Here is a 25,134-nt window from a genome sequence, read left to right on the forward strand (position 1 = left end):
GTCAGTGGAAGTCCTAGCCCTCGTGCCAACTCTCTGGGCTCCTGTAGCCCCGGATCTTTGGGCTGGCAACAGCGGGAACAGCCATGGCAGCAGCCTGGGTCTCAGCGGACACACCGCTCACAGTACCTTGTACTCGCACACCTCACTAGGCAGACAGGAAGCCAGCCCAGGGACCACCAGCCTGAACTCTGGAGCCATGCCACATTGAGACAAATGACAAATGCATCTTGGGTCTAGTGCTGTGGCGGTCACAACATTTTGTCAGCTGGTGATTGTCAAGCAAATAACTGTCAGTCTCATGGTAATTGACCGGTAATTAACACAAACACATTTAGCATCTCCTGGCTTCCAACATAGCCTACAAGCCACTGAAGCAGACCTTTGGAACCTCTACATTTTAAAAAGTCTCATAAATCCATGTAATATAGCCTACACCTTTACAAAAAATACATTATTTATTTTAGACAGGTCTAAAGAAGCATGATATGAAGAAAATGTAGTCTATTTCAGAAGAACAGAATTGCATGCTCTGATGTTTGGTCCTGATCTGTGTAACGATATGCGCTGAGAGTCGGGAAGCAAGTACCGGGAGTGAGTGTTTTAATAAAATAAACAGAACAATACAAAACAAGAAACTCTGACAGCACACAGGCATGAAACAGAAACAGAAACAATGACGATTGGGGAAGGAACCAAAGGGAGTGACATATATAGGGAAGGTAATCAGGGAAGTGATGGAGTCCAGGTGAGACTGATGATGCGCAGGTGCGCGTAACGATGGTGACAGGTGTGAGCCATAACAAGCAGCCTGGTGACCAAGAGGCCGGAGAGGGAGCACACGTGACAGTACCCCCTCCCCGACAGGCGGCTTCAGCCGCAGGACGGCGACCAAAATGACGATCCCGTGGATCAGGAGCGGACCGGTCACCTCTGCTGAGGCGCGGGAAACCTGTCAGTCCGGCTGAGATGCGGGTGCGTGGCGACTTAGAGCGCCGGAGAGAGCATACGTGACGGTACCCACTCCCCGGCTCGTTCGGCTCCAGCTGCAGGATGCCAACCAAAGGGACGATCCCGGGGATCAGGAGCGGACCAGTGACCCCTGCTAATACGCGGAACCTGGCTCCGGCTGGGGTGCGGGAACCTGACAGACCGGCTGAGGCAGGGGAGCCTGGCGATCTTGCTGAGGCATGAGAGCCTGTAGCGGCTCCCGGACCCGACGTCATTCCCACCGGGAAAAAAACACTCCCTGATGCTTCCCTTAGGTGAGGCGTCATTCTGTAACAATATGCTCTGAGAGTCGGGAAGCAAGTTCAAGGAGTGAGTGTTTTAATAAAATAAACAGAACATAATACAAAACAAGAAACACTAACAGCACACAGACATGAAACAGAAAGAGAAACAATGACGCCTGGGGAAGGAACAAAAGGGAGTGACATATAGGGAAGGTAATCAGGGAAGTGATGGAGTCCAGGTGAGTCTGAAGATGCGCACGTGCGCATAACGATGGTGACAGGTGTGTGCCATAACGAGCAGCCTGGTGACCTAGAGGATGGAGAGGGAGCACACGTGACAATCTGGGTATGCCAAATGGCTGTGGGCTACACTAGTTCATTTAGCAGACAAGATTTGCTTAGAATTCTGTGACATTATTTTATATTATTTTATAGTATGAAGAATACAATTGAACAAAGCTGAATAAAATAGAAAGGATATTTTTTCCAAACGATTTGACAGAGTGCACATATGCGGCTATTCTGTGTTAAGCGGTTAACAAAGAAATATGTACTCCTATATGCTTAATTTAGAGTTATTAATGTAACTTTAGTTGTTCTACAAACGTTGGGCTATATGTTTTGATTGTTAATACATTGTAAGGCTGCATGATGCGACTCTAATGATGATTTGAAAAAAGTCGCTTGAAAGGCATGAGCTCTGTTTTATTTTTTTGTGCAGGCTGTACACACTTCATCAGTCTCTCATTCACAATTTGACAAGCATTTGATAATGCCTCAAATCTCACAGCAGCATCCCCTTTGTGTGGCCATAATGCACCCTAAAAAAATCCATGCCTTTTGGGCCTGTGCCCTTCTCCCGGAGTGCTGCGTTGTGCCCTTCTCCCTGAGTGCTGCGCACTCCATTGGACATCTCACTCACATGGTTCTCCATCACGTGATCGGGTCTTTCTCACAGGCTACAAGTGAAGACAGACACATCGGGGATGCAACTGCGCTCGTCCTTATCCCATTCCGAGGTGCATATTGAAGATATTGGAAGAACTGTCCACATTTACTTTTCATCAGCCAACTAGATGAGTAGGCCTAATAAACAGCAAAAGCACTAGCCTATGTCAATCTACTATCCCCCATAGTACAAAAGTTGACCTGTTATATTCTGTGTGAGAAATAAATATTCCAAACATAGTCTGGGACAGTTGTGGGATGCAATAGATCCCAAATTAATACAACCACTAGCATCCCAAAAACCTTTTTACGCAATGTGGCTGACGCAACGTTTAGCTTTAAATGTTGATAAACTATAAGACTATTTCTTCACATTATAAGCGCAGCAATGCGCACATTGCCATAGGCTATAAGCACGAATGTTCCATTAGCAGGAAAACACCATTATCAAAAGTGACCACAAATGCAATTATGCATGTAATGCTTTCATTATAAAGGTGCATTTTTATGGTGAATATTATCTTCCCCAAACTTGAAACTCATGCGCTGCTTATATATGCCAGTAAGGCTCTACACACCTTGTAAAGCGGAAAAAATACATGTCCTCTATGCACTTAAATAGCAAATGGAGGACGCTTTTCCTGTGGTTCATTTCCATGCCAGCCGGGTAGGCTATACTCCTGTTGTAAAGATAAGCAATGTGCTTAATATTAATAAGAAAGATGAGAAATATAGTAGGCCTAGCCTATAGAAAGCTGATGGGCACCTCCTCTTTTTAATAGAGGCCATCACCCTGTTTTCTTGCGCAATTTCATAGCCTATATAAATGTTGTGCAACATGAGCTCATGGGCTCTCATGAAGTGTTTGATTAGATTTTCGATTACATTTGCATTGATGTCAGAGTGATAAGAGGGACAATAGAGTGCTGAGTACCAGACAGTTAGCAAGTTTGGTAGGCTACTAATAACCATCAGCAGCATCAGAGCTTGGAGAAGCCTAATTACCGTGACTAAACGGTCCTGTTGAATTTGACGGCCTTCATGACTCGTGACCGCCGGTGTGGCGGTAATATGCTCACCGCAACAGCCTTACTTGGGTCATCTGCCTTTTGGTCTGTTTTGGTTTTACGTTACAGCAGTAAAGCATCTCTTTAGCTGTTCTTCGATCTAAAATGGAATCTGTTGGAATGTACTGTAAGCCATGCTCTCACGGAATGCTCCTTGGCTCAGGGTTGTGAGCAGCTCTACAGATCAGGCCATGGTCATCTCTGCAGGGCAAAGGGGCAGATCTTGAGATAGACCTGTGCCCTGTGCCACTATGCTGGCTTGGCACCAACCACTATGTTATCCTGTATCATTGTCAGTTATACAGTACTGTACTGGATTTGCTGTTGTATTTTCTCTGTTGTGTTATATGATTACTATATGCTAAGCTTATATGGATAATCTTATATGGATCACCAGTTTTGCGGCCGTATGTCATATTGTAGTACACGCCAATGTGTGTTACAACATGGTATTAAGACGCATTAGTCCCCTCACTGTGTAGACATAACCACTGGCTGTTTTCCTGGGGGGTTTGGAACAAAACTGTCAACCAGCTTTATACATTATAGCCTGGACTTCTGGAGAGGTGAAAGGTTAGTTATATAACACACACACACACACACACACACACACACACACACACACACACACACACACACACACACACACACACACACACACACACACACACACACACACACACACACACACACCGACCCCTCAGTGTAACCCAACCTCCCCTGAGGACCTATCTGTCATTTAATGAACGGAAAACTCAAAATAGTCATAATACTACAAGCCTCTCATTCACATCTTGTTCACCATGGGGGGCTTATTGGAGCTGTCATTTGTGACTGAGACTTGTAAACAGGTGCTTTAAACAATGTACTTTTGTTGATTGCTAAAGGCATACAAATACAATTATTTCTTGATACATTTGAAACAAGGTCTAGAAGCGGTCTAGCTTGTGAACGACTCTTGGCAGAATGTATTGCTTGACTGCGTTGAGGGGGATAAACACAATATCGTTCACAAACTGCAGCTCCCCAAGCAATTCGTTCTCAAGTTCGAGTTTGTTTTGTTTTGGTTCAACAGAGCGGTGTCCATCATAACATTCAATAATCAATTAATTGTGTTCCTTCTTGCACCATGTGATCAATTATCAGTTCTTAACATGTCTTTTTCTTCTCTATTTTCCTGCGCGCATATGACAGACAGTTGGTGGTTGGAGCACGTCTTTCCGGAGGAGCGTGTATTAATCCTGCTGTAGGACTCATTGCAGCCAACTCGTCAAATGAACGAATAAAATTGATTAATCACTCAGAAAAATGAATCATGACTCTCGAGTCGGTAAAAATAGTAATTCAAAAATAATGACTCGTTTGTGAACTGTACATCATCAGCACACAGTTCCTTCACGCTGTTTATTCTCTCAGCATACTGTCAATTCATGCACTCAGCGGCTGGGGAAGCATGGAGAGGCCAGAGATAGCCAGACTTGAGAAACGTCATCAGTGCGTACTCTGCAAGCAATACAGCGGATGAAGGCGCGACAAGAGAGCGGTGATCGGATAAACGTGGTTATGGATAGTAAGGAAGAAGGAGAAGAGCCAAGTGTAGTGGAAAGGTATGTGTTGGGTAAGACGCGCGCCAAGTACAAACAATATTCTGCTGCCCCTGATGGTCAAAAATGTTACCTGATGAGTGTGAGGATGAATTACCTATGGTGGCTGGTGTTGTGAAGACCTCAGAGTCCAAACCTTGCCCGATGGTCATGCAAGGATAATTTGGGCCCAGTAGGAGTGACATTTTTGAAGAAAATTGATCCCTGCCTTTTGGCTGATCCATATGTAGTCTTAGGCTGGGTAGAAAATAAGTTGTTTACTATTACATTTTTGAAGGTAGCTCGAAGTGGATTTTATGGATTTATTCCATTCAAGGGGGAGCAGGCGCTTCGCGTCACATGACTAGGGACAAGACCTGTGACTTGCTTTGCTCTCCAGAGCAGGGCGCCTTTGAAAGGAGTGATTAGGATATGTCAGTTAACCAGTGAGAGTGTCTGTACCGAACCCACTAAGGTGTTTCAGATGCCAAACTTATGTTCATGTTGCAGCAGTGTTTAGGACGACGATTCCGAGATGTGAGAAGTGTACAGGAGGGCATGGGACAAAGGAATGTGTAGTATCGGTGGGAAAAACTGTGTGTCAATTGTGGGGATGCCCACGTAGTTGGCGATCAGAAGTGTCCAGTTCGAGAGAGACAGGTTGAGGTTGCCAGGGTCAGAGTAGGACAGAAGGTGTCGTATGCTGAGGCAGTGAAGAAAGTAGAGGATGATGGGTCAAAGGTGAGTAGTAGGCCTAAGCCAATACAGAGTGACACGAATCTGTGCTTCAGTAAGGTTGGCTTTCTAGCATTCTTTGCCATGGTTATCAACTGTACTGCAGAAATGGAACGTAAATCACAGAAAATAGATGTTATGGTGGCAGCTGCAGAGAAGTACTTGGGTGTACGAGGTTTTACTGCAGAAGAGTTACAAGGTGTGTTGAATGAAAGAGTCCCGTCGTCCCAGGCCGTTGGCCTGGTGTAGGATCAGTTAGGGTCAAAGTAGTGGAATGGGGTGGTGATTATATTTTTTTATTAAATAGTGGTATATACTGTAGGTGTAGGATTAGTTGGTGGTGCAATATTTTTCCTTTTCCCTGTTTCTTTTTTATTTTGTATCACAAAATGTAACATGATTAAACACACACTATCGCACAGTAGGTGATGACATGCACAAACAAAATGTGTGAACGCCATGATTTAAGAATGATGCTGCTTTCCACGTTGCCTCTAAATATGAATCCACATGTTTTCTCTATTATACTATTCATTTGTGTATCTTGCTCTCTGCAAAATGCGAGTTAGTCTAAGGAAGCTGGCGTGTGCCTAAAATAATGCTAATCGATAATGTTAATAGTTAACTAGCTAGCTGGCTAGCTAAATGCCATTTAGCTAAATGCTCTAGCTAGGGCAAAACAAACATTAGCTCTAATACAGGTTGTTACCGGTGGTGGTATAGATCACCATGTTGTTTGTGCAACGGTGTGTTCTGAATTAGATAGACTATTCTAAAATCTTTGTCTAAATGCAACATTTATTCAAATGTGATTAGGTTCCCCTGGTAAACACTGACCAACACTTTGGTTCCTACCCTGTCCTAACTCCTATCTGGCTTTTGCATTTGTTGTCGTGCCAACCAACACGAACCATAGAAAATAGATATCTTCTTCAGAATAAGAATAAGAAGTGCTTCAAAAATAAGTAGGATTCATATAGGCCCAATGTACAGATGTAGAATGTTAATTTGATCACTCTTTTATTGCTTTGAATTTTCCTCAAACCTGTAGTGTATTTGAGTTTGAAAAATGCAATATAATAATGTAATTTCCACTTTAACATTTCAGACCTGATTTTCCCTGACAAAAAATGTATCAATCCCTACAAAAATATAAATTATTATAATCCACAAAATAATTCACATTTCCTGTTGCTGCAGGATTAGTGTCCTACTGTAGCAAATTGGCTCAAATTAAGATCCTACATATGTAGGCTATATCTTAATCAATTTCAAATCTATTTTTATTGTGCTCCTGAATTTTATGTGGTACTCTTAACTTTTCTAAGTTAGCAGCACCAGTCTTACCAATGACATTTTTTCATTTAGAGCCCTGGCCATGTATGTTCTGTATTCCAATGTCAATTCACTTTTCACACTCCCCTGGGGAAAAAAAGTTCAACAAAATAGTGACAGAGTTATGTGTCAGTACAGAAAAATCTCCCAGAGTCCTCTTTGTGTGTGACTCGCAGCCCATTTCCCTCCATGCCTCTATCTGTACTCTGCTGCCATTTAAGGGCAATCTGGATGAAGGACAAAAGCACTTCCTAGCCAGCTGTAAATATGCCAGGAATAGAGAGATCATCAGCCAGGCAAGAGACAAAGGTGACACACACACAGAGACACAGAGTGTTTGTTTGACATCCCCCCTTTGCCTGGCCCTAAAAAGAGAGATTGTTCTCTCAAAGCCCCTACCATGTCCTATTAAGCTGAACTGGTTTTATCTTGCAGTGATGTTTAGTGTTCTCAACCCACTGTTTTTAGCAAAGCACCATTTGAGAGGTAGAGTGTGTGTGTGTGTGCATGTATGTGTGTGCGTGCAATCGTGCGTGAGTGTGTCTCTCTGTGTGTGTGTGTGTGCGTGCGCGAGTGCATGTGTGTGTGCGTGCATGCGTGTGTGTGTGTGTGTATAAAGCACAGCAGCATGCCGAGGCTGGTCTAAATTACATTACACGAAGAGAACCCACTGGGGTGGAGGAGGGTGGGGGAGGTGTGAAGGGGGGTTAAGTGACCAGCAGGAGGATAGAGCAGTGCAGTGTGAAGGTCAGCCCTCTAGGGGGCATCACAGCTCTGGACACTAGCCATACATCCACTCTCCATAGACTCTCCTTGAAGAGGACTGCAATGCAGATGGTTTTTCCTTTGAAATGTCCCTAATTTGATCTGATTTCGTAATTCCATATTGACTTTTTATCCTTGGTCTGTTGTGGAGACAGGATGGAATATAGAATGTGCCAGACTGCATGGACCAAGGCCACTGGTCATGCTTTTTCACACTCACTTATCATTTGACACCAGGCTGAGTGTCTACTACAGTCACAAAAGCAGTCTTGTTCATTTTGTCTGGAATGAACTTGACTGGGAGATGAATGCGGTTCAAAATGAATGTCTTTACCACATACTTCATTGGATTACTACCGTGAAGCTACAGGTAACTGGCAAAATAAAGTAAACACATTTGAGTAAATTAAGGAATACAATGTATATTGAAATCAGGTGCTTCCACATAGGTGTGGTTCCAGAGTTAATTAAGCAATTAACATCCCATCATGCTTTGGGTTATGTATAAAAATGGCTAGTTGCCCAATATTTTGCCTACCATGGCTAGAAGAAGAGATCTGTGACTTTGAAACAGAGGTCTTAAAGGAGCATAGGTGGTTTAAAGTGTGTGTGTGTTTGTGTCACCAGATCTCAACCCAATTGAATACTTATGAGAGATTCTGGAGCGGCACCCGAGACAGCGTTTTCCACCAGCCTTAACAAAACACCAAATGATGGAATTTATTGTGGAAGAATGGTGTCGCATCCCCCCAATAGAGTTCCAGACACTTCTAGAATCTGTGCCAAGGCGCATTAAAGCTGTTCAATAAGCTTGTGGTAGCCCAACACCCTATTAAGATGACTTTGTTTGTTTCCTTTATTTTGGCACTTACCTGTATTTTGAAACTCATATAGTAAACAACACACAGAGCATTATACAGAAAACAAACCAAAAATAGTTCCTCGTCAAATCAAGCCAGACACACAAACATACAAAGTTACCACATCTGCAGCAAAATACGAGACCCTCGATGCCAAGACATCAAAAGAAAGTCCTTGTTCCCCTCCTTCTCCCTCTCTCCCTCCCTCCTCTGTTGCAGTCTCTCATCCTGCCCTCCCCTCTCTATTTCATATTTCACTCACTTTTCCTGCTCTCCCTCTCTCCATTTCACTGACGCCATCTTCCGTCTTTCTCCTCACCGTTGTTTCCTCCTTCATCTCTGTACAATAGCAGGAACTTGGCTCAGACCATCAGTACTGGCAGGCTCTTTCTGTCCAACCCCCCTAAAGACATGTATCTATTCACAGAGCTGGGATGAAAACAACAATTTCATGTCCAGCTGGTCCCACTATGCCTGGCTGGACGGTTCTACCATTCCCCAACTATTTGAGCCGTCCTCCTTTTCCACAACAGCCGCTAAAAATAGTGGCACATATTTTCAGGCTGATATTGTTTTCAGGCCATGATGAATCTCCCATTGCTACTACCTGTCTCATCACAGACTACAGTGACAACAACTTCTACATCTAGCGAAGAAATAGGTTTACACAATTTCAAAGATCCATCCCAGTGGGGTGAAAACTGGTTGAAATTGCATAATTTGGTCCAGTTTTGACCAGTTTTGTGCAGTTCTGGGCAAAGAGTTAAACTACATTGTCCTCTTAAATGTGCTGCTTCCTGACCAGGTCCTTCCTGGTTTGCGCTGTGTTCTTCCTCCTCAGTGAGTTGGTGGCCAGAGGTGCTGCAGCTGGAGCCACCCTGCACTGCTGGAGCTTCCAGGAATGACGGGGCCAACCCATCGCAGCCGGCCCCCTCGCAGCACCTGACCTGAGTCACCTGACCCATCATGGAGCTCAAGGTCTGGGTCGACGGGGTCCAGAGAGTTGTTTGTGGGGTCACAGAGGCAACCACCTGCCAGGAAGTGGTCATCGCTCTTGCTCAAGCCATAGGTGAGTATCCTCTGAACTATGACTCTAAAGACATATTCCAGAGGATTGAAAACGACCTGGTTATTTTTTTAAACGTCCCATTTTGGACTTGACGTGTCATTGTACGGCTCATACATGCATAATAAATGATCTACAGTCCTCAGCCAGTGGAAAGGGGCACAGAATCCTTACATTCTAACCTGCCATTTAGTGCATCAGATCTACGTGCTCGTTCCTGTCATGTAGGGAATGCATGCTCTGAAGCAAGTGGGATTAGTGGCTGCATGCACTTACTATTAGTTATTTTGATAACAGCGACAATACACTGAATAAATCGATCAAATTCATGCATCAGAAGTTAGAAAGCATCCAAAAGTAGAAGTTAGATCTTTTCGACCTCGGTAGGAGTTGCATTTCTCTCTTTCAATACATTTCTGCAAACCAGAAAATGTTGTGCGCTAAAAATGTCATTTTAGCCACACAAATACATTGAGAAGATAATTGTCAACCTGATCAGCAGGTACGTGCACAGATAGAGAGAATGAGTCCCTTTCAGATTGGTGGCTTTTTTTTATTATGACATTTTTATTTTACTTTTAATCTATTTTCTCTCTTGTTTAAATGAAATCCTCATCAAACTAGTTTTGAATCCCACTCCTCTTCCCCCACTCGAGGGCACACTGACTGCACTCGTCCTGCAGGCAGAGGCTACCGGCCAGGGCTATAAATGAAGGGCGTCCCGGGACGATAAAGCCTGTCTGGGACGGTTTAAAACATTATAAGAGCAGCAATGTGCACACGGCAGTAGGCTAACACGGAACCCAAACCAAACCGTGCGTGCGCCATCGTGCATAAATGTATTTTGTCCCCCCACACCAAACGCGATCACAACACGCAGGTTAAAATATTAAAACAAACTCTGAACCAATTACATTAATTTGGAGACAGGTCGAAAAGCATTAAACATTTATGGCAATTTAGCTAGCTAGCTTGAACTTGCTAGCTAATTTGTCCTATTTAGATAGCTTGCTGTTGCTAGCTAATTTGTCTGGGGATATAAACATTGAGTTGTTATTTTACCTGAAATGCACAAGGTCCTCTACTCCGACAAATAATCCACACATAAAACGGTCAACCGAATCGTTTCTAGTCATCTCTCCTCCTTTCAGGCTTTTTATTCTCTTGACTTTATATTGCGTTTGGGAACTTTCATAAATGAGGTGCATTACCACCACCGACCTAGTTCGTCTTTCAGTCACTCACGTGGGTATAACCAATGAGGAGATGGCATGTGGGTACCTGCTTCTATAAACCAATGAGGAGATGGGCGAGGCAGGACTGCGTCACAAATAGAACTGACTTCTATTTTAGCCCTTGGCAACGCAGATGCTCGTTGGCGTGCGCGAGCAGTATGGGTGCAATAATTGAATAATATAGATTTCTAAAATTATTTTGCAACGCTCGTGCACGCGACGCAAGTGGTGTAGTCAGCCTGTAAACGCGAACATTCCAAAATGGAATTAGCAGGAACACATGTGACAGAGATGTAAATATAGACATTTTGAAAGATATTTTCTTGCTGTAGCCATTACGCATATCACCTAGGTTGAAAAATATTTATTTACATTTATGTACAAAATAGATGTATTTATTTGGGACGGTTCATCTTCAATTTGGTACGTTTGAAATTGCACTTCGGGATGATCCTGGGACGGTGATGAAAAAAGTTCGTCTCAAGTCCTTCTACCGGTGCCAAAAGGTAAACATTTTAAATTGCATGTGTCATCTCATGGGGAATGCTTCAATTCGACTGTTTGTTGGTTTGTTAGTAGGCCTATGAGGCAGATGTCAGCAGCAGAAGAACCTCCAATCACAGGTAAAGACTAGTTAGAGTGTTTCAACATAGCTAACTATCTAGCTAACTAACTAGCTGATCTACATAATCTACATCCGCTATGAACAGCTGATAGCCCACCCCTCTTTGCCCTCTCTTTGAGCTGTAGGCTGTTAACTTGCTAGGATAAGTGTGATTTTGCAGAAAATAAAGGCCTATGCTAAAAAATATATGTTGAAATTTGGCTACAGGCGCATTAGATAATTAGCTATGAATGTAAGAATTTTAAGTCAACAGATCTTTTTTGGGGTGTGTTTTTTGGGAGCAGGAGCAGGTGCCCTTTTTAGGTCTGTGCACGGCCCTGCCGATCAGAAACACTATGCTGTCAACCTTTAGATTCTAAATGGTGTCACTGGTGAATTTTGGAATATAATGCCCAATAGGCTATAAGGTTTTTACCAGGTGTCCGTCCATTAATTTGTCCCGTTCGCCAATCACGGCAGAACACACATATTGATGCACTCAAGAAATACATACTGAAGCAAACTTTCACCCACTTTTTAGACAGTAAAATATTTGCCCTTTCTATTGTGTCAACCATCCATCCAAATCGAATAATTCCATGTGTCCACCTTTTGTCCTTATAAACATTCACACAGGTATTCCATGATATGGGGTAATAATACAACACTGCAGTTGAACTGCCAGCGATCATCATTCATCACGTATGCAAATGCTATACATAATCCATACACGACTTTCAAGGAGTAGGACATTTGATGCAACTTTTCCATTGTATGAAATTACATTTTCACATTTGCTTGCTCATTTTCCTTACTAGTCTGATGAGACAATCCATTCAACTTTTACATTTTTTATTTTTTATTTCACCTTTATTTAACCAGGTAGGCTAGTTGAGAACAAGTTCTCATTTGCAACTGCGACCTGGCCAAGATAAAGCATAGCAGTGTGAACAGACAACAACACAGAGTCAATCTGAAACGCTAGTTTTCGAGTCATCGAGGGTTCCACTGCGCCCTTCGGAAGCTTCTTTATCGAGCGGGCATCCTATGCTGACTCGGCGCCCTTGGCAGCAACTTCGTCCCATGAATCTTAGCATGTCACCCAAGAACAATGGTCAGAACTACGTCGGACTCAAAAATTGTCAGAATAAATCAAGATAAATTAATACATTTGTAATTCCTTTTAATTTCGATTTTAGGAGTTTAGAGTATTTCTGAAGTTTGATCATGTACTAATATATATGAAGGGAATGATTTGGCATTTCCCATATAATTGATGAGGATCTCCATATGGCAAATGTACGGTCCCTTACTAGACTTCTGCCGAGTGTTATTAAAATAGGCCAACGACCCCGGGTCGTGCGCCGGGCACGCTCTTCCGGGAAGTGATCAAACGAAGTCTCACGGACATTTGGTTTTCATTTTATAAAATGTTTCAATTTTGGCAATTGAAAATTACCAGAAAATTCCACCAGATGGCGACTGGCTGCTTATTGCAAATGTACAAAACCTCACCAAACGGACATGGCCATGGTCAAGGGAGCATTTTGGACGTTTTTCAAAAAATCCCACTTCCCACTTCTCTCTCATTGCACCAACGAGCGATGGAGAGGAACAACTATCACTGCTCGACCATCCCGAGTTCAACGGGCCAGTCAAGTGGGCATTTCTGCAGTATATTAGAGCATGTCCAATTCGTGATGGTAAATGCCTGGTAATCTGAACGGGTTACAAGGAGCAATTAAAAAAAAAAAAAAAAATGTTTAATGCCTTTAGGGGTTGCTGGGTAGGGAGCACCCCCCACCCGGGCCCATCCAAAATCTTTTTTAAAAGTCCCAATTCAAAAAATGGTTCAGAAAGCACTTTTTTAGAGGTGGTTGATTTTTATATATATTTTTAATATTTTCTAAATTTGACCCTTGGGTCTTGACTTTGTGACCATTTGCCATATGAAAATCTACGGTGGAGCGCACTCGCCATCTTTGGGATTTTTGGCGTATGACACTTGGCATTTGCCATATGCCACTTGCCATATGGTTTGAATGAACTGCCGTCCATTTGAGTGGTATTTGCGATTGTGTATATGTTTCGTCCAATGCCAATATGTTGCCATTCATTTCTATCCATTTCATGGGGGTCTTCCCTTACTTGCTAGCTAAGCCTGAGCCAGTCACTTTATATGAAATTAAAGAGAAGCTAACCAACCAGCTAGTGCAACACTAGATGCAATGTTCCTTCCATAAGCAAGCTATTTAGTTAAATAACAATATTTTATCACAATGAACACATTTCAACAAACAGCCTGCTTTGCCCCGAGTCAGTACTACAGTGTCGAGTCTGCTGCTGCGCGTTTAGCTGACCCAATGTTACAATGTAGAGATTGGTGCTTTGGAAACATGCTTAAGTATTGACTGCTGGGAACATGTCTACAACTTCATCAGCAAGCTGTCAAACTATCGTAAATAAGTGACAAGCTACATGCTGTTTATCAGTGCAGTGCCAAAAATCCTTAGCTAGCGCTAGCTAAAATTCCATCCCTGTGTTTTTCAGTGAAGCTAGCTAGCAGCAGGCAGGCTACAACAAGCTAAAACCAGCTGATGAAATCACTTGCGATATACTTGCACATACAGTGCATTCGGAAAGTAATCAGACCCCTTGACTTTTTACACATTTTGTTACGTTAGAGCCTTATTCTAAAATTGATTAAATCTGGGGGGTTTTCTCATCAATCTACATACAATTCCAAATTTATAAAAGTTAAAAACAGAAATATCAAATTTACATAAGCATTCAGACCCTTTACTCAGTACGTTTTTGAAGCAACTTTGGCAGCAATTACAGCCTCGAGTCTTCTTGGGTATGATGCTACAAGCTTGGCACACCTGTACTTGTGGAGTTTATCCCATTCATCTCTCCAGATCCTCTCAAGATCTGTCAGGTTGAATGGGGAGTGTCACTGTACAGCTTTCATGTCTCTTCAGAGATGTTTGATCGGGTTCAAGTCCGGGCCCTGGCTGGTCCAAACAAGGACATTCAGAGACTTGTCCTGAATCCGCTCCTACGTTGTCCTGCTCGTTGTCCTGTTGGAAGGTTCATTTTTATCCCAGTCTGAAGTCCTGAGCGCTCTGGAGCAGGTTTTCATCAAGGATCTCTCTGTACTTTGCTCCGTTCATCTATCCCTCGATCCTGACTAGTCTGTCACCACCATGCTTTACCGTAGGGATGGTGCCAGGTTTCCTCCAGACGTGACGCTTGGCATTCAGGCCAAAGAGTTAAATCTTGGTTTCGTCAGACCAGAGAATCTTGTTTCTCATGGTCTGAGAGTCCTTTAGGTGCCTTCTGGCAAACTCCAAGTGGTCTGTCATGGTGCCTTTTACTGAGGAATGGCTTCTGTCTGGCCACTATACCATAAAGGCCTGATTGGTGGAGTGCTGTAGAGATGGTTGTACTTCTGGAAGGTTCTCCCATCTCCACAGAGGAACTCTGGAGCTCTGTCAGAGTGACCATCGAGTTCTTGGTCACCTCCCTGACCCAAGGCCCTTCACCCCTGATTGCTCAGTTTGGCTGCGCGGCCAGCTCTAGGAAGAGTCTTGGTGGTTCCAAACTTCTTCCATTTAAAAATGGTGGAGGCCACTGTGTTCTTGGGGACCTTCAATGCAGCAGAAATGTTTTGGTACCCTTCCCCAGATCTGTGCCTCGACACAATCCTGTCTCGGTGCTCTACAGACAATTCATTTGACCTCATGGCTTGGTTTTTGCTCTGACATGCACTGTCAACTGTGGGACCTTATATAGACAGGTGTGTGCCTTTCCAAATCATATCCAATCAATTTAATGTACCACAGGTGGACTCCAATCAAGTTGTAGAAACATCTCAAGGATGAGCTAAATTTATAGTCTCATAGCAAAGGGTCTGAATACTTATGTATCAAAGTTTTTTATTTCTGTTTTAGATTTTTTATAAATTAGCAATAATTTCTAAAAAACAGTTTTCGCTTTGTCATTATGCAGCATTGTTTGTAGATTGATGAAGGGAAAACATTTATTTAATCAATTTTAGAACAAACCTGTAATGTAACAAAATGCGGAAAAGGGAAAGGGTCTGAATACTTTCCGAATGCACCGTATATTTTGCATGAATAGAGAGATGTCGTTTTGTTTTTACAACTTTCTCACTGTCTACCGGAATATCAATACATAGTTTGTAATTTGGAGGGATGCCCTCTGAACCAATTCAGCTGTTCAATTTGTTAATACCTGTAAGTATTGTCAGAAGCTATGAAATGATGTATTATGATTTGTAATGATGATAATGACGTGACAATGACAATAATGGTTGAAAAAATGCTTGTCTACTGGTCTCTGTTCTATCTGATTGTGTGTGAATATGACGGTGATAGTAAGAGAAACCACAATAAACACACACACACACACACATACACTCTAAATCATCTTAATTATGGGCCCGCATGACAAGCACTAGGCAGGCTCTAGTACTGCCGCATTCTCTGGTTTCATTCCCATTCAAATACATACACACACCACACACACACATTAGAGCTACTTTGTAAAGAGGGTGGACCACTGTAACGAGGGAGATGAGATCGCGGTTTGCACCTCAACCGCACTGTGTGTGTTTGATACTGTAACCAGAAGCTGTGATGCTATCGGCCTCTGTGGATGGACAGGGACTCTCTCTTCTGGCTGGAGTTGAGAGGAGAGACTGCGTATTGACAAAGCTTTCACCTGGATTAACCAGGTGTCCTTAATGTTTTGTGTACTCAGTGTACATGCACAAGCACACACACACACACACACACACACACACACACACACACACACACACACACACACACACACACACACACACACACACACACACACACACACACACACACACACACACACACACAGTGAGCTCTGGTTGATTTCAGTGAGTATGTTGATGGAGGTGGTAGTTTGGCATGGCTCTCGTTCACAGTGGCGGAGGGAGGGCTGGAGTTGTGGGGGGACTTGCAGGAGTGTTATGCAGAGTAGATGGTAATTTTGGGTTGGCTGTATGGCTAATATTGGGCGTAGGATGTGAGTTATGGGTGGGATGCCTAGGTGGAAGAGAGTGGTGGGGAACTGTAGCTCAGGGCCTCTTACAGACATATACTGATTTTACTGCGCAACACAATTACAAGTCTTTCCCCACTTCCATATTCTCTCTCTCTCCTTTTTCTTTCTCTCTTTCTCCCCTCTTCTCCCTCTCTTCCTTTTGCCCTCCTCTCTTCCCCCTTTCTCTCTCTCTCTCTCTCTCTTTCTCTCTCTCTCTCTCTCTCTCTCTCTCTCACTCACTAACTCACTCGTTCTGTTTCCTGCTTGAAATCTCTATCAGTCTGTCTCTCCCCCCACTGTGACTGACTGAGAGAGAGAGAGAGAGAGAGAGAGAGAGAGAGAGTGTGTGTGTACATGCACGTGCACAGACACACAGAGCGCACATTACATGTGCATGCAATATGATTTTTTATGCAATATAATTATTTATGCTGATGATACAGTATTGTACTCTGTTGCACCATCTGTAAACCAAGCCTTTTCGTATTTGCAGTCTGATTTCCAAGCACAACAGAAGTCAGTTGTGGATCTTAAGGTAGTACTTAATGCAAAGAAAACAAAATACATGCTATTTTCTAGGTCCGAAAACTTAGACTTACAGTTGAAGTCGAAAGTTTACATACTCCTTAGCCAAATACATTTAAACTCAGTTTTTCACAATTCCTAACATTTAATCCAAGTAAAAATGTCCTGTCTTAGGTCAGTTACCACTATATTTTAAGAATGTGAAATGTCAGAATAATAGTAGAGAGAATTATTTCTTTCATCCTTTATTTCTTTCATCACATTCCCAGTGGGTCAGAAGTTTACATACAATCAATTAGTATTTGGTAGCATTGCATTTAAATTATTTAACTTGGGTCAAACATTTCGGTTAGCCTTCCACAAGCTTCCCACAATAAGTTGGGAAGCTTGTGGAAGCATAGCAGTGTGAACAGATAAAGCATAGCAGTGTGAACAGACAACAACACAGAGTTACACATGGAGTAAACAATAAACAAGTCAATAACATAGTAGAAAAGAAAAAAAAGAAGAAAAAAAAGAGAATCTATATACAATGTGTGCAAAAGGCATGAGGAGGTAGGCAATAAATAGGCCATAGGAGCGAATAATTACAATTTAGCAGATTAACACTGGAGTGATAAATCATCAGATGATCATGTGCAAGTAGAGATACTTGTGTGCAAAAGAGCAGAAAAGTAAATAAATAAAAACAGTATGGGGATGAGGTAGGTAAATTGGGTGGGCTATATACCGATGGACTATGTACAGCTGCAGCGATCGGTTAGCTGCTCAGATAGCAGATGTTTGAGGTTTTGGCTTTAGGGATGATCAGTGAGATACACCTGCTGGAGCGCGTGCTACGGGTGGGTGTTGCCATCGTGACCAGTGAACTGAGATAAGGCGGCGCTTTACCTAGCATAGCCTTGTAGATGACCTGGAGCCAGTGGGTCTGACGACGAACTACTGGAATTTGGGAACTGGCCTGCAACAACCAAACGTGATGGACAAGGTTGATTGGCAGGTGGAATGATGTCCAATGAGGTTGCATGGTTAAAGTGGAAGGTGGGATCAGGTCGGTTCAGTATAATCCAATGAGGTTGTGGGATGTACACCCAACATGAACACCACAGAGTTTTTTTTACTCTCTTCGGGCACATGCTACAGAGGCTCGAGAAAAATGATGTGATGTTGTACACAATTGTGCACAATTTCAGAGACCTGCTTTGGTTTGTGAGCACTAATTTCAAAACTACTGTCTGAAATTATTCAAAACTCTGGAAAATCCCTTTAACAAAGGCTTTAGGATGTTTGTTTTATGTGTGTTGGCTACTAATATTTAAAATATTAGCATTTAAGAATGTAGGCCTATACTTTGTTTTCTGCATGTGCTTTCCCCTTCGTTATGGATGATATTGAATAATAGAATAATAGTATAATGTACCTCTAACCTAACCTATAGTATTTACCTGTGAGACTTTGGTAAGGTAGGCTACTGTCTTTGTCACCAAGCCATAGTTGATTGACTGCGTAGCAATTTGGGCCAGTGTTACATAGTAGTACTCAAGTATAGCGACAGTGAAGAGGATATACTGATTCTCTGTTATAATGTGTTGCACCACTTGCTTGTATAAGAAATGGTGGTTAATTAAACTCCAATTTTAATCAGGAGCTGTCTTACAATTTGGCTTACTGCTGAAAACTAATATTTGTTCCTCTCCTCCAGCCTACGCCTCAATCTGGTGCTGTAGTGAGAGATAGAGAGGGTCTTAGTCAGAAACCCCCTCCATCCATCTCTTCATCCCCCTCTCTCTCAGTGAGAGGAGAGGAATGGAGCAGACTGTATTGACATCACTTCCCATTAAGCGTGGGGCAGGCGAGAGGAGGGAAAGTCTGAGTCATCCCTCCATCTCTTACAGGCAAGGGGAAGCAAAAGCACTGAGGAAGCTCCCTCCTCTCTTCCATCCACCCTCCTCCTACTTTCCATATAGAAATTCCTATACACAGTACAAATGTCTAATGACAAGATGAATGTTATGTTTTTGGGGTTTATCTCTAGTTGGGACCAGCACTGGAAAGAGACTGTGTATATCAAGTGGTTTGCCTCAGTCTCTTTGGCCTTGTTTCTTGTGTGGAAATTGGAAATTGGAAAATAAAATGTCCCACTAAAATATAATTTCCACTAAAGCAAATATCATATTACCTAAAAAAACTAACAGGGTTATTCATCTCTGTTAATAGATAGATGTTAAATTATTCAAGGCTCTTATACATTCGCTTTTCGCTTTTTAATAGCTGACGATGCACTGATACTTATCCTATTGATCCACGTAAAATATGATTACAAAGAGAGCTATTATTCATCTCGACAGATTTGTTAGTTAGTTTGTCAAAGACATACACAAAACTATGCACAAAGCATACACTAAAACATACACAAAAGCTGACATAACTGAACTTGTCCTATCTGTTTTTCCCAGGCCGAACTGGGCGCTATACCCTGGTGGAGAAATGGCGGGACACAGAGCGCCACCTGGCCCCCCACGAGAGCCCGGTGGCCTCCCTCAACACCTGGGGCCAGTATGCCGGTGACGTCCAGCTGATCCTGCACCGCACGGGCCCCTCCCTGACCGAACGCCCCCCCTCCGAGGGTCCCCTGCTCCGGGGTCCGGAACGCGGCCCACACCGGCAGAGCCTCCCGCCACTCGCCAAGCTCCGCCATCCCAGCGAGCACGCCCTCCATCGCCGCGAGCCGCGCCGCAAGTCCCTCACCTTCACCGGCGGGCCCCGGGGCCTCCGGGACATCCTGAGTGGAGGCCGGGTGGGGGAGGGGAGGGAGTTCGAGGCCAAACGACGTCTCCTACTCCAGGGGAATGGTGGGAACCATAACCACCACCACCATGCAGCAGCGGCAGCCACAGGAGTGGCAGTGTCCCCCGGCATGTGGGCCTGCCGCATGGAGGACCTGGTCAGACTGGTGGGGCTCCAGAGAGAGACTCTGGGCGTGCTGGAGAAGAGACTGGAGGCCTACGAGGCTGAACTGCAGACCTGGGGGGGGCGAGGGGGAGAGGAGGCCAGAGGAACAGGGGGGCTGATGGAGGAGATAGTGAGGCTGGAGAGACGGCTGAGGAAGAACGAGGTGGAGATGGAGGAGGAGGAGTTCTGGGCCAGCGAGCTGCAGATTGAGCTGGAGAGTGAGAGGCAGCTGGAGGACAGGCTTGAGGAGCTGAGAGGGCGTCTTCAGTGCGCTGAGGTCGAGCTGGGGGACAGGATGGCTCTGGTACAGGTGGGTGGGACACACTTCGGATTTATGACCCATGGGCATTAATTAGATACGGTATGATCAAGTGGCATGGACACTATTAAAGGGCCCCTAAATGTTACGATTTCTGTTGTATATTGTGTAAGGGGCTATGTGACCTTAAGGAAAATAATGCATGATGCGAAAGGTGTGCCACGAACAGGGCCAGTCCTTGCTGTTCTGCCGCCATAGGCCATAGGCGAGACCAAAAAATGCCGCCCCCCGCAAAACTAGAATAATCCCAGTGAGCAAAATGACGTTTAAAAGACGTATTTTCCAGACGTTGATGTTAAGTTCGATTTAATTTCTGAATGAAAGGTGGAAAGGTATTTTCGTATGTTTAAAATACATATTTTCCAGGATGTTGAAAAGGCATCTTTTCCGGACGGTAAAAATAATATGTATTTTCTGGACATGGATATCTGGTTAATTTTCTGTTCTGAATGAAAGTTGAAAATACTTATTTTCCGGATGTTGAAAATACGTATTTTACAGACGTGGAAAATATGTATTTTCCGGATATTGAAATCAGGCTAATTTTTTGGCTCTGAATGAAAGTTGAAAATAAGTCATTTCTTGACGTCTATGTTTGGGCCAAATCAAAGCTGGTCCAGACCAGGCAAAATCTTAACCAAACGTAGACGTCTATGATTGGTCTGGACCGGACTAAAAACCAAAGTCCGTGGAAATCAAGGCCGGTCTGGAACTGCACTAAAAGGTGTAGCCTACAGTGTTGCCTGAAATTGAATTTTAGGTATGCCCATCTATCTATGTAGGAAGCCTACCGGTTGTAAAACACCAAACGTTCGGACAGGACCATAACAAGAAGTCCAAAAGACGTCGGTTCGTGATTACTGGGGTGTAGCCTAATATGTCAGACCGCAATAGAATGTTATGAATGTCCATCAATGTGATAGGCCCACCGTTTGTAAAACAGGCCGTTGCATTGGCTTTATTAGTCCTGATTCCTGTGACATCAGTTTGGCTATTTAAGCTCTGAATATCAGATACCCAGTTATCGCTAGCCTATTTGCAATGTATTTACACAGCAGGAGATGCAGAAGTATTTTCCTTTTCACTATGATAAGATGATCAAAAATTGACGGACACAAACTTTAAACCACTGATCATGAAAACGGGGTGGAACTCCTGGACAAAAGTTGTGATTGTCCATTAGATATTATGCATTTCACTTTGACCTGTGCTGTTTTTAGGATATATTGTTTGTTAACATGACAGCGTTTTTTTCTATTGAGCGCCGTCTCATTACATCCATTTTATCTCCATCCTGTAGGCTACAGAAAAGGCCACATAGTCTTTCTACCATATCCTATATCTGCTACATGATTTGTATTAGATTCTTTTTTTTGACGGAACGTTGATGGAGCGCTGCAGAGATGCGTCTCTCCAACAGCACCATGGAGACGTAAAATAATTTCCCCCCCTGCCTTTGACAAAGTGGGCACTGCTTATCAAAGGGTGGCATCAGCGCTCACCTAAAAAGTCCACATGGAACTGGTTGAAAGAAATTGTCATTGTTTTGGGGCAGAATTGTGTGAGGTTTTATGTGTTGTTGTTGGACTTCCGTCTTTGTCAGTTTTGCTCAGAACATGCCGTCCTTGTCAATCTGCCGCCACCTAATCATGCCTACTGAGCGGGGCGGCCGTGGCCACGAAGCACAGCGGAGTGGCACTAACCTTTTGCAGAGTGCCATTATTTTCCAGAGAACACATACAGCACCAAGTTGATTATCCCGCTTATACCACGGCTATAATTTAACACACACATTACTGAGTGAATTTACCTGTAGAAATGTGTTCAACATCCACAAGTTGCTAGAAAGTTTACTGGATAGCCACAGTAATTGCCTTGGTAACCTAGCAAACAGACTTGCTAGCTAAGCAAACCATCAGTCCTCCTAAATATTAGCTAGCTATAAAAATCGAATTCAACAATGCCAATAATGTTCTCAATTCGACTATTGATAGCAGTTGGTTATTGCCGTGTTTTATAACGAAATAATGCACACTCTAGAATGCTCTTCAAGGAAATCAGAAATGAGTATTTAACAATTCCGGCATGGTATAATTAAGCAATAAGGCACGAGGCAGTGCTGTATCATGAATACAGTCACAGGTAAATGCTCTTTTTCGGCCTGACATATTTAAAATAACAATGAATTACATATTTTCATTAAAATGTTATTTTGATTAGTCAATTCATACAGTTTTATTCTTCCACCATCTGGTTGCTTGTTGCTACAGACCAAAATAAGTTGCTAGCTATGCAAAAGAACTGGTTGTTCTAAACAAAATGGTTGCTATGCAGGCTGGATAGCTAACATTCTGGTCACTTGCTAGCTAGCTAGCCAACTTTCAGCTTATTTTCTATTGATGCGTGATTTTAACTGGCTCAGAAAAAGTTGTCTCGTTTCGTCTGTGCACCATTCACTCTATTTATTATACTACAGAGAAGGAAATTAAAAAGTGAAACATTGTTTCCGAGGTCAAACAGACAGCGAGGCTTATATTAACGCCCGCTGTACCAAACTAAATGCTAGGCTGGAAGCAAGGGGAAATAATGTGCAAGTTGGGATAAATAAATAGAGAGATGACTCAGACATGATATTCTTATGGAGGCGCAGTGATTCAGATGGAACTTAGGTGTGTCTCTGTGACAGCCAATACAGCACGGCTTGGAACGCTGCTCATCCAATCAGTTTTATAAATTGTTATAATCACATAACATTAAAAGTGTGCAGGCACCTTGCATCATCATTTTAAAGACAGATAATGCATATCCTCTCTCTGAATTTCTTGCTGTGCCTTTCTATGCACTTCCATCTAAATCAGGGTTTCCCTTACTCGGTCCTGGGGACCCCCCTTGGTGCAGGTTTTGTTTTTTGCCCTAGCACTACACAGTTGATGCAATAATCAAAGGTTGATGATGAGTTGGTTATTTGAGTCAGCTGTGTCGTGCTAGGGCAAAAAAAAACTAAATGTGCACCCAAGGGGGGCCCCAGGACCAAGTTTGGGAAACCCTGGTCTATATAACAGACTACCAGCAAAACCGATGATGTAGCTAGGGTGCTGGGAAGCATATGTTCTCCTAACCATCTCCTACTCCTATTGGTCTAAAACTCAAACCTGTCTGTGTGTCAGGGTGTAGAGGCAGGTCTGGAGGAGGAGCGTCTGCAGAGGGAGAGACAGGAGACTCAAAGGGTGAGCGAGGTGGAGGCCAAGGCGCAGGTACTCAGAGGCCGCACCGAGCTCAAGGCCCAGGACAGACAGTCTGTCCAGCTGGAGAGCAGCTGCAGAGCCGTGGACAGGTCCCTCGGCCTGAGTGGCAAGAGACTGCAGGTCAGACACAGGCATTGACACATGTATTAACATACACACACACGCTGATGCATGAGCATACACATGAAAAAATGCATGTAGAAACACATATAGTGTTTTTACATATACAGTATACAGTACATACCAGAAGCATACCAGATGCGAAGCCACGGCAGTGCAAACCAAGCCTGGGATTTGGTTTAAATCAACTTAACGGCAAGGCCAGGGACTATTCATTTGTAGAGAGGAATCGTGATCACATCAAAGTGGTTCTGGACATAGTTATGCTATGTGATAGACAGGACATAGCACTGTGTGGACATAGGGAGTCTAAACAGGCCCTTATAAGGGACTTGATTTTTTTTTAAATACATTTTAAAAAATCTAAGTCATCATGAGCAGCTGCCAAAAAATTACTTGAATCAGCAAACATAAACCTGGCCTAGCAAGGCAGGGATAAAAACAGGAAATCATCATACATAGCCTTAAATCATAGCAGGTACGAATACAGTAGCTCACTTAGAATCAAACACATATAAGCCTGGTTTACCAAGACAGGCATGAAAACATTAGGCTAAATCATAAATAAACAGTATTCAGGCTTACCTTTCTTGTGTGTTTCACGTTTTACAGCAGAAGACATAGACGTTCCCTTTCAAAGGCATGCAGTGAGCGTAGCGTGTAAGATCTGATTCATGTTTTGATATGGCATGTAGTGTAGAAGAGTCTCTCAACACTACATGAAGTCATAGGAAGGGTGATGATGGCCCTTACAGGAACTTAGTAGTATTACTTATTTATCTGAGAGTGAGGTGGATATATAGCGTTTAGCATTTGTCTCTCTGAAATGAAACCATCAAGTGATACATAAAAAAAATAAAAAAACATATGTCATTGAACATCCCAATGCCATGATTAGATAGTGACAAAAACATCAATTATTTTTTATACATTTTAAACAATAAGCTAATTTACCAACATTTCTGAAAATGGATATATAGAGTTTTGGAAATAAACTCTTCAAATAGGCTACTGTTTATCGATCACTCATTCAATAGCCAAGCATGCTTGAAAGTAAATAGACCGGTAGCCTATTTAAAATATTTTACAGTATGGTTAGGCTACAGTATTGCTGTGCGATAGGAGCTCAACATCATAACCTAATCTCAGAGCCTATACCAGGGCAGGAGATAAAATATTGAACAACAATTTGTCTTTTGCATAGTTTGGGTTGTAGCATTTACTTTAAATTGTTCGAATAGACAATCAATCTTGTAGAATGTATGACCAATGTTTGGCACTCGCTGTAGGCAGCATGCATAATTAAATTTTTTAATAGCTAGGTTTATATTCTAAAATAAAAAATAAATAAAATCGTCCTAAAAACATTTTCCCACCAGAGATGTATTTCCTTTAAATGTACTTGTTGCAGATAAAAGTCTGTGCATGATGAGGTAGTGCACA

General features: G+C 42.9%; 1 protein-coding gene across 2 annotated transcripts in view; it reads left to right on the forward strand.

Annotated features, from left to right (window-relative positions):
- LOC120054054 (ras association domain-containing protein 8-like) overlaps positions 1–25,134 on the forward strand; it is a 35,985-nt gene that overhangs the window by 4,318 nt on the left and 6,533 nt on the right. Inside the window, exons 2-4 of one of the 2 annotated variants that reach the window (XM_039001422.1) lie at positions 9,331–9,594; positions 19,512–20,317; positions 23,494–23,691. In XM_039001422.1, coding sequence (XP_038857350.1) covers positions 9,492–9,594; positions 19,512–20,317; positions 23,494–23,691 — 1,107 coding nt within the window. In that variant the 5' untranslated portion in view covers positions 9,331–9,491. The remainder of the gene's footprint in view (positions 1–9,330; positions 9,595–19,511; positions 20,318–23,493; positions 23,692–25,134) is intronic. The other variant, XM_039001423.1, reaches the window with a different exon arrangement.

The sequence above is a fragment of the Salvelinus namaycush genome, chromosome 9, assembly GCF_016432855.1.
Source record: "Salvelinus namaycush isolate Seneca chromosome 9, SaNama_1.0, whole genome shotgun sequence".
Classification (NCBI taxonomy): domain Eukaryota; kingdom Metazoa; phylum Chordata; class Actinopteri; order Salmoniformes; family Salmonidae; genus Salvelinus; species Salvelinus namaycush.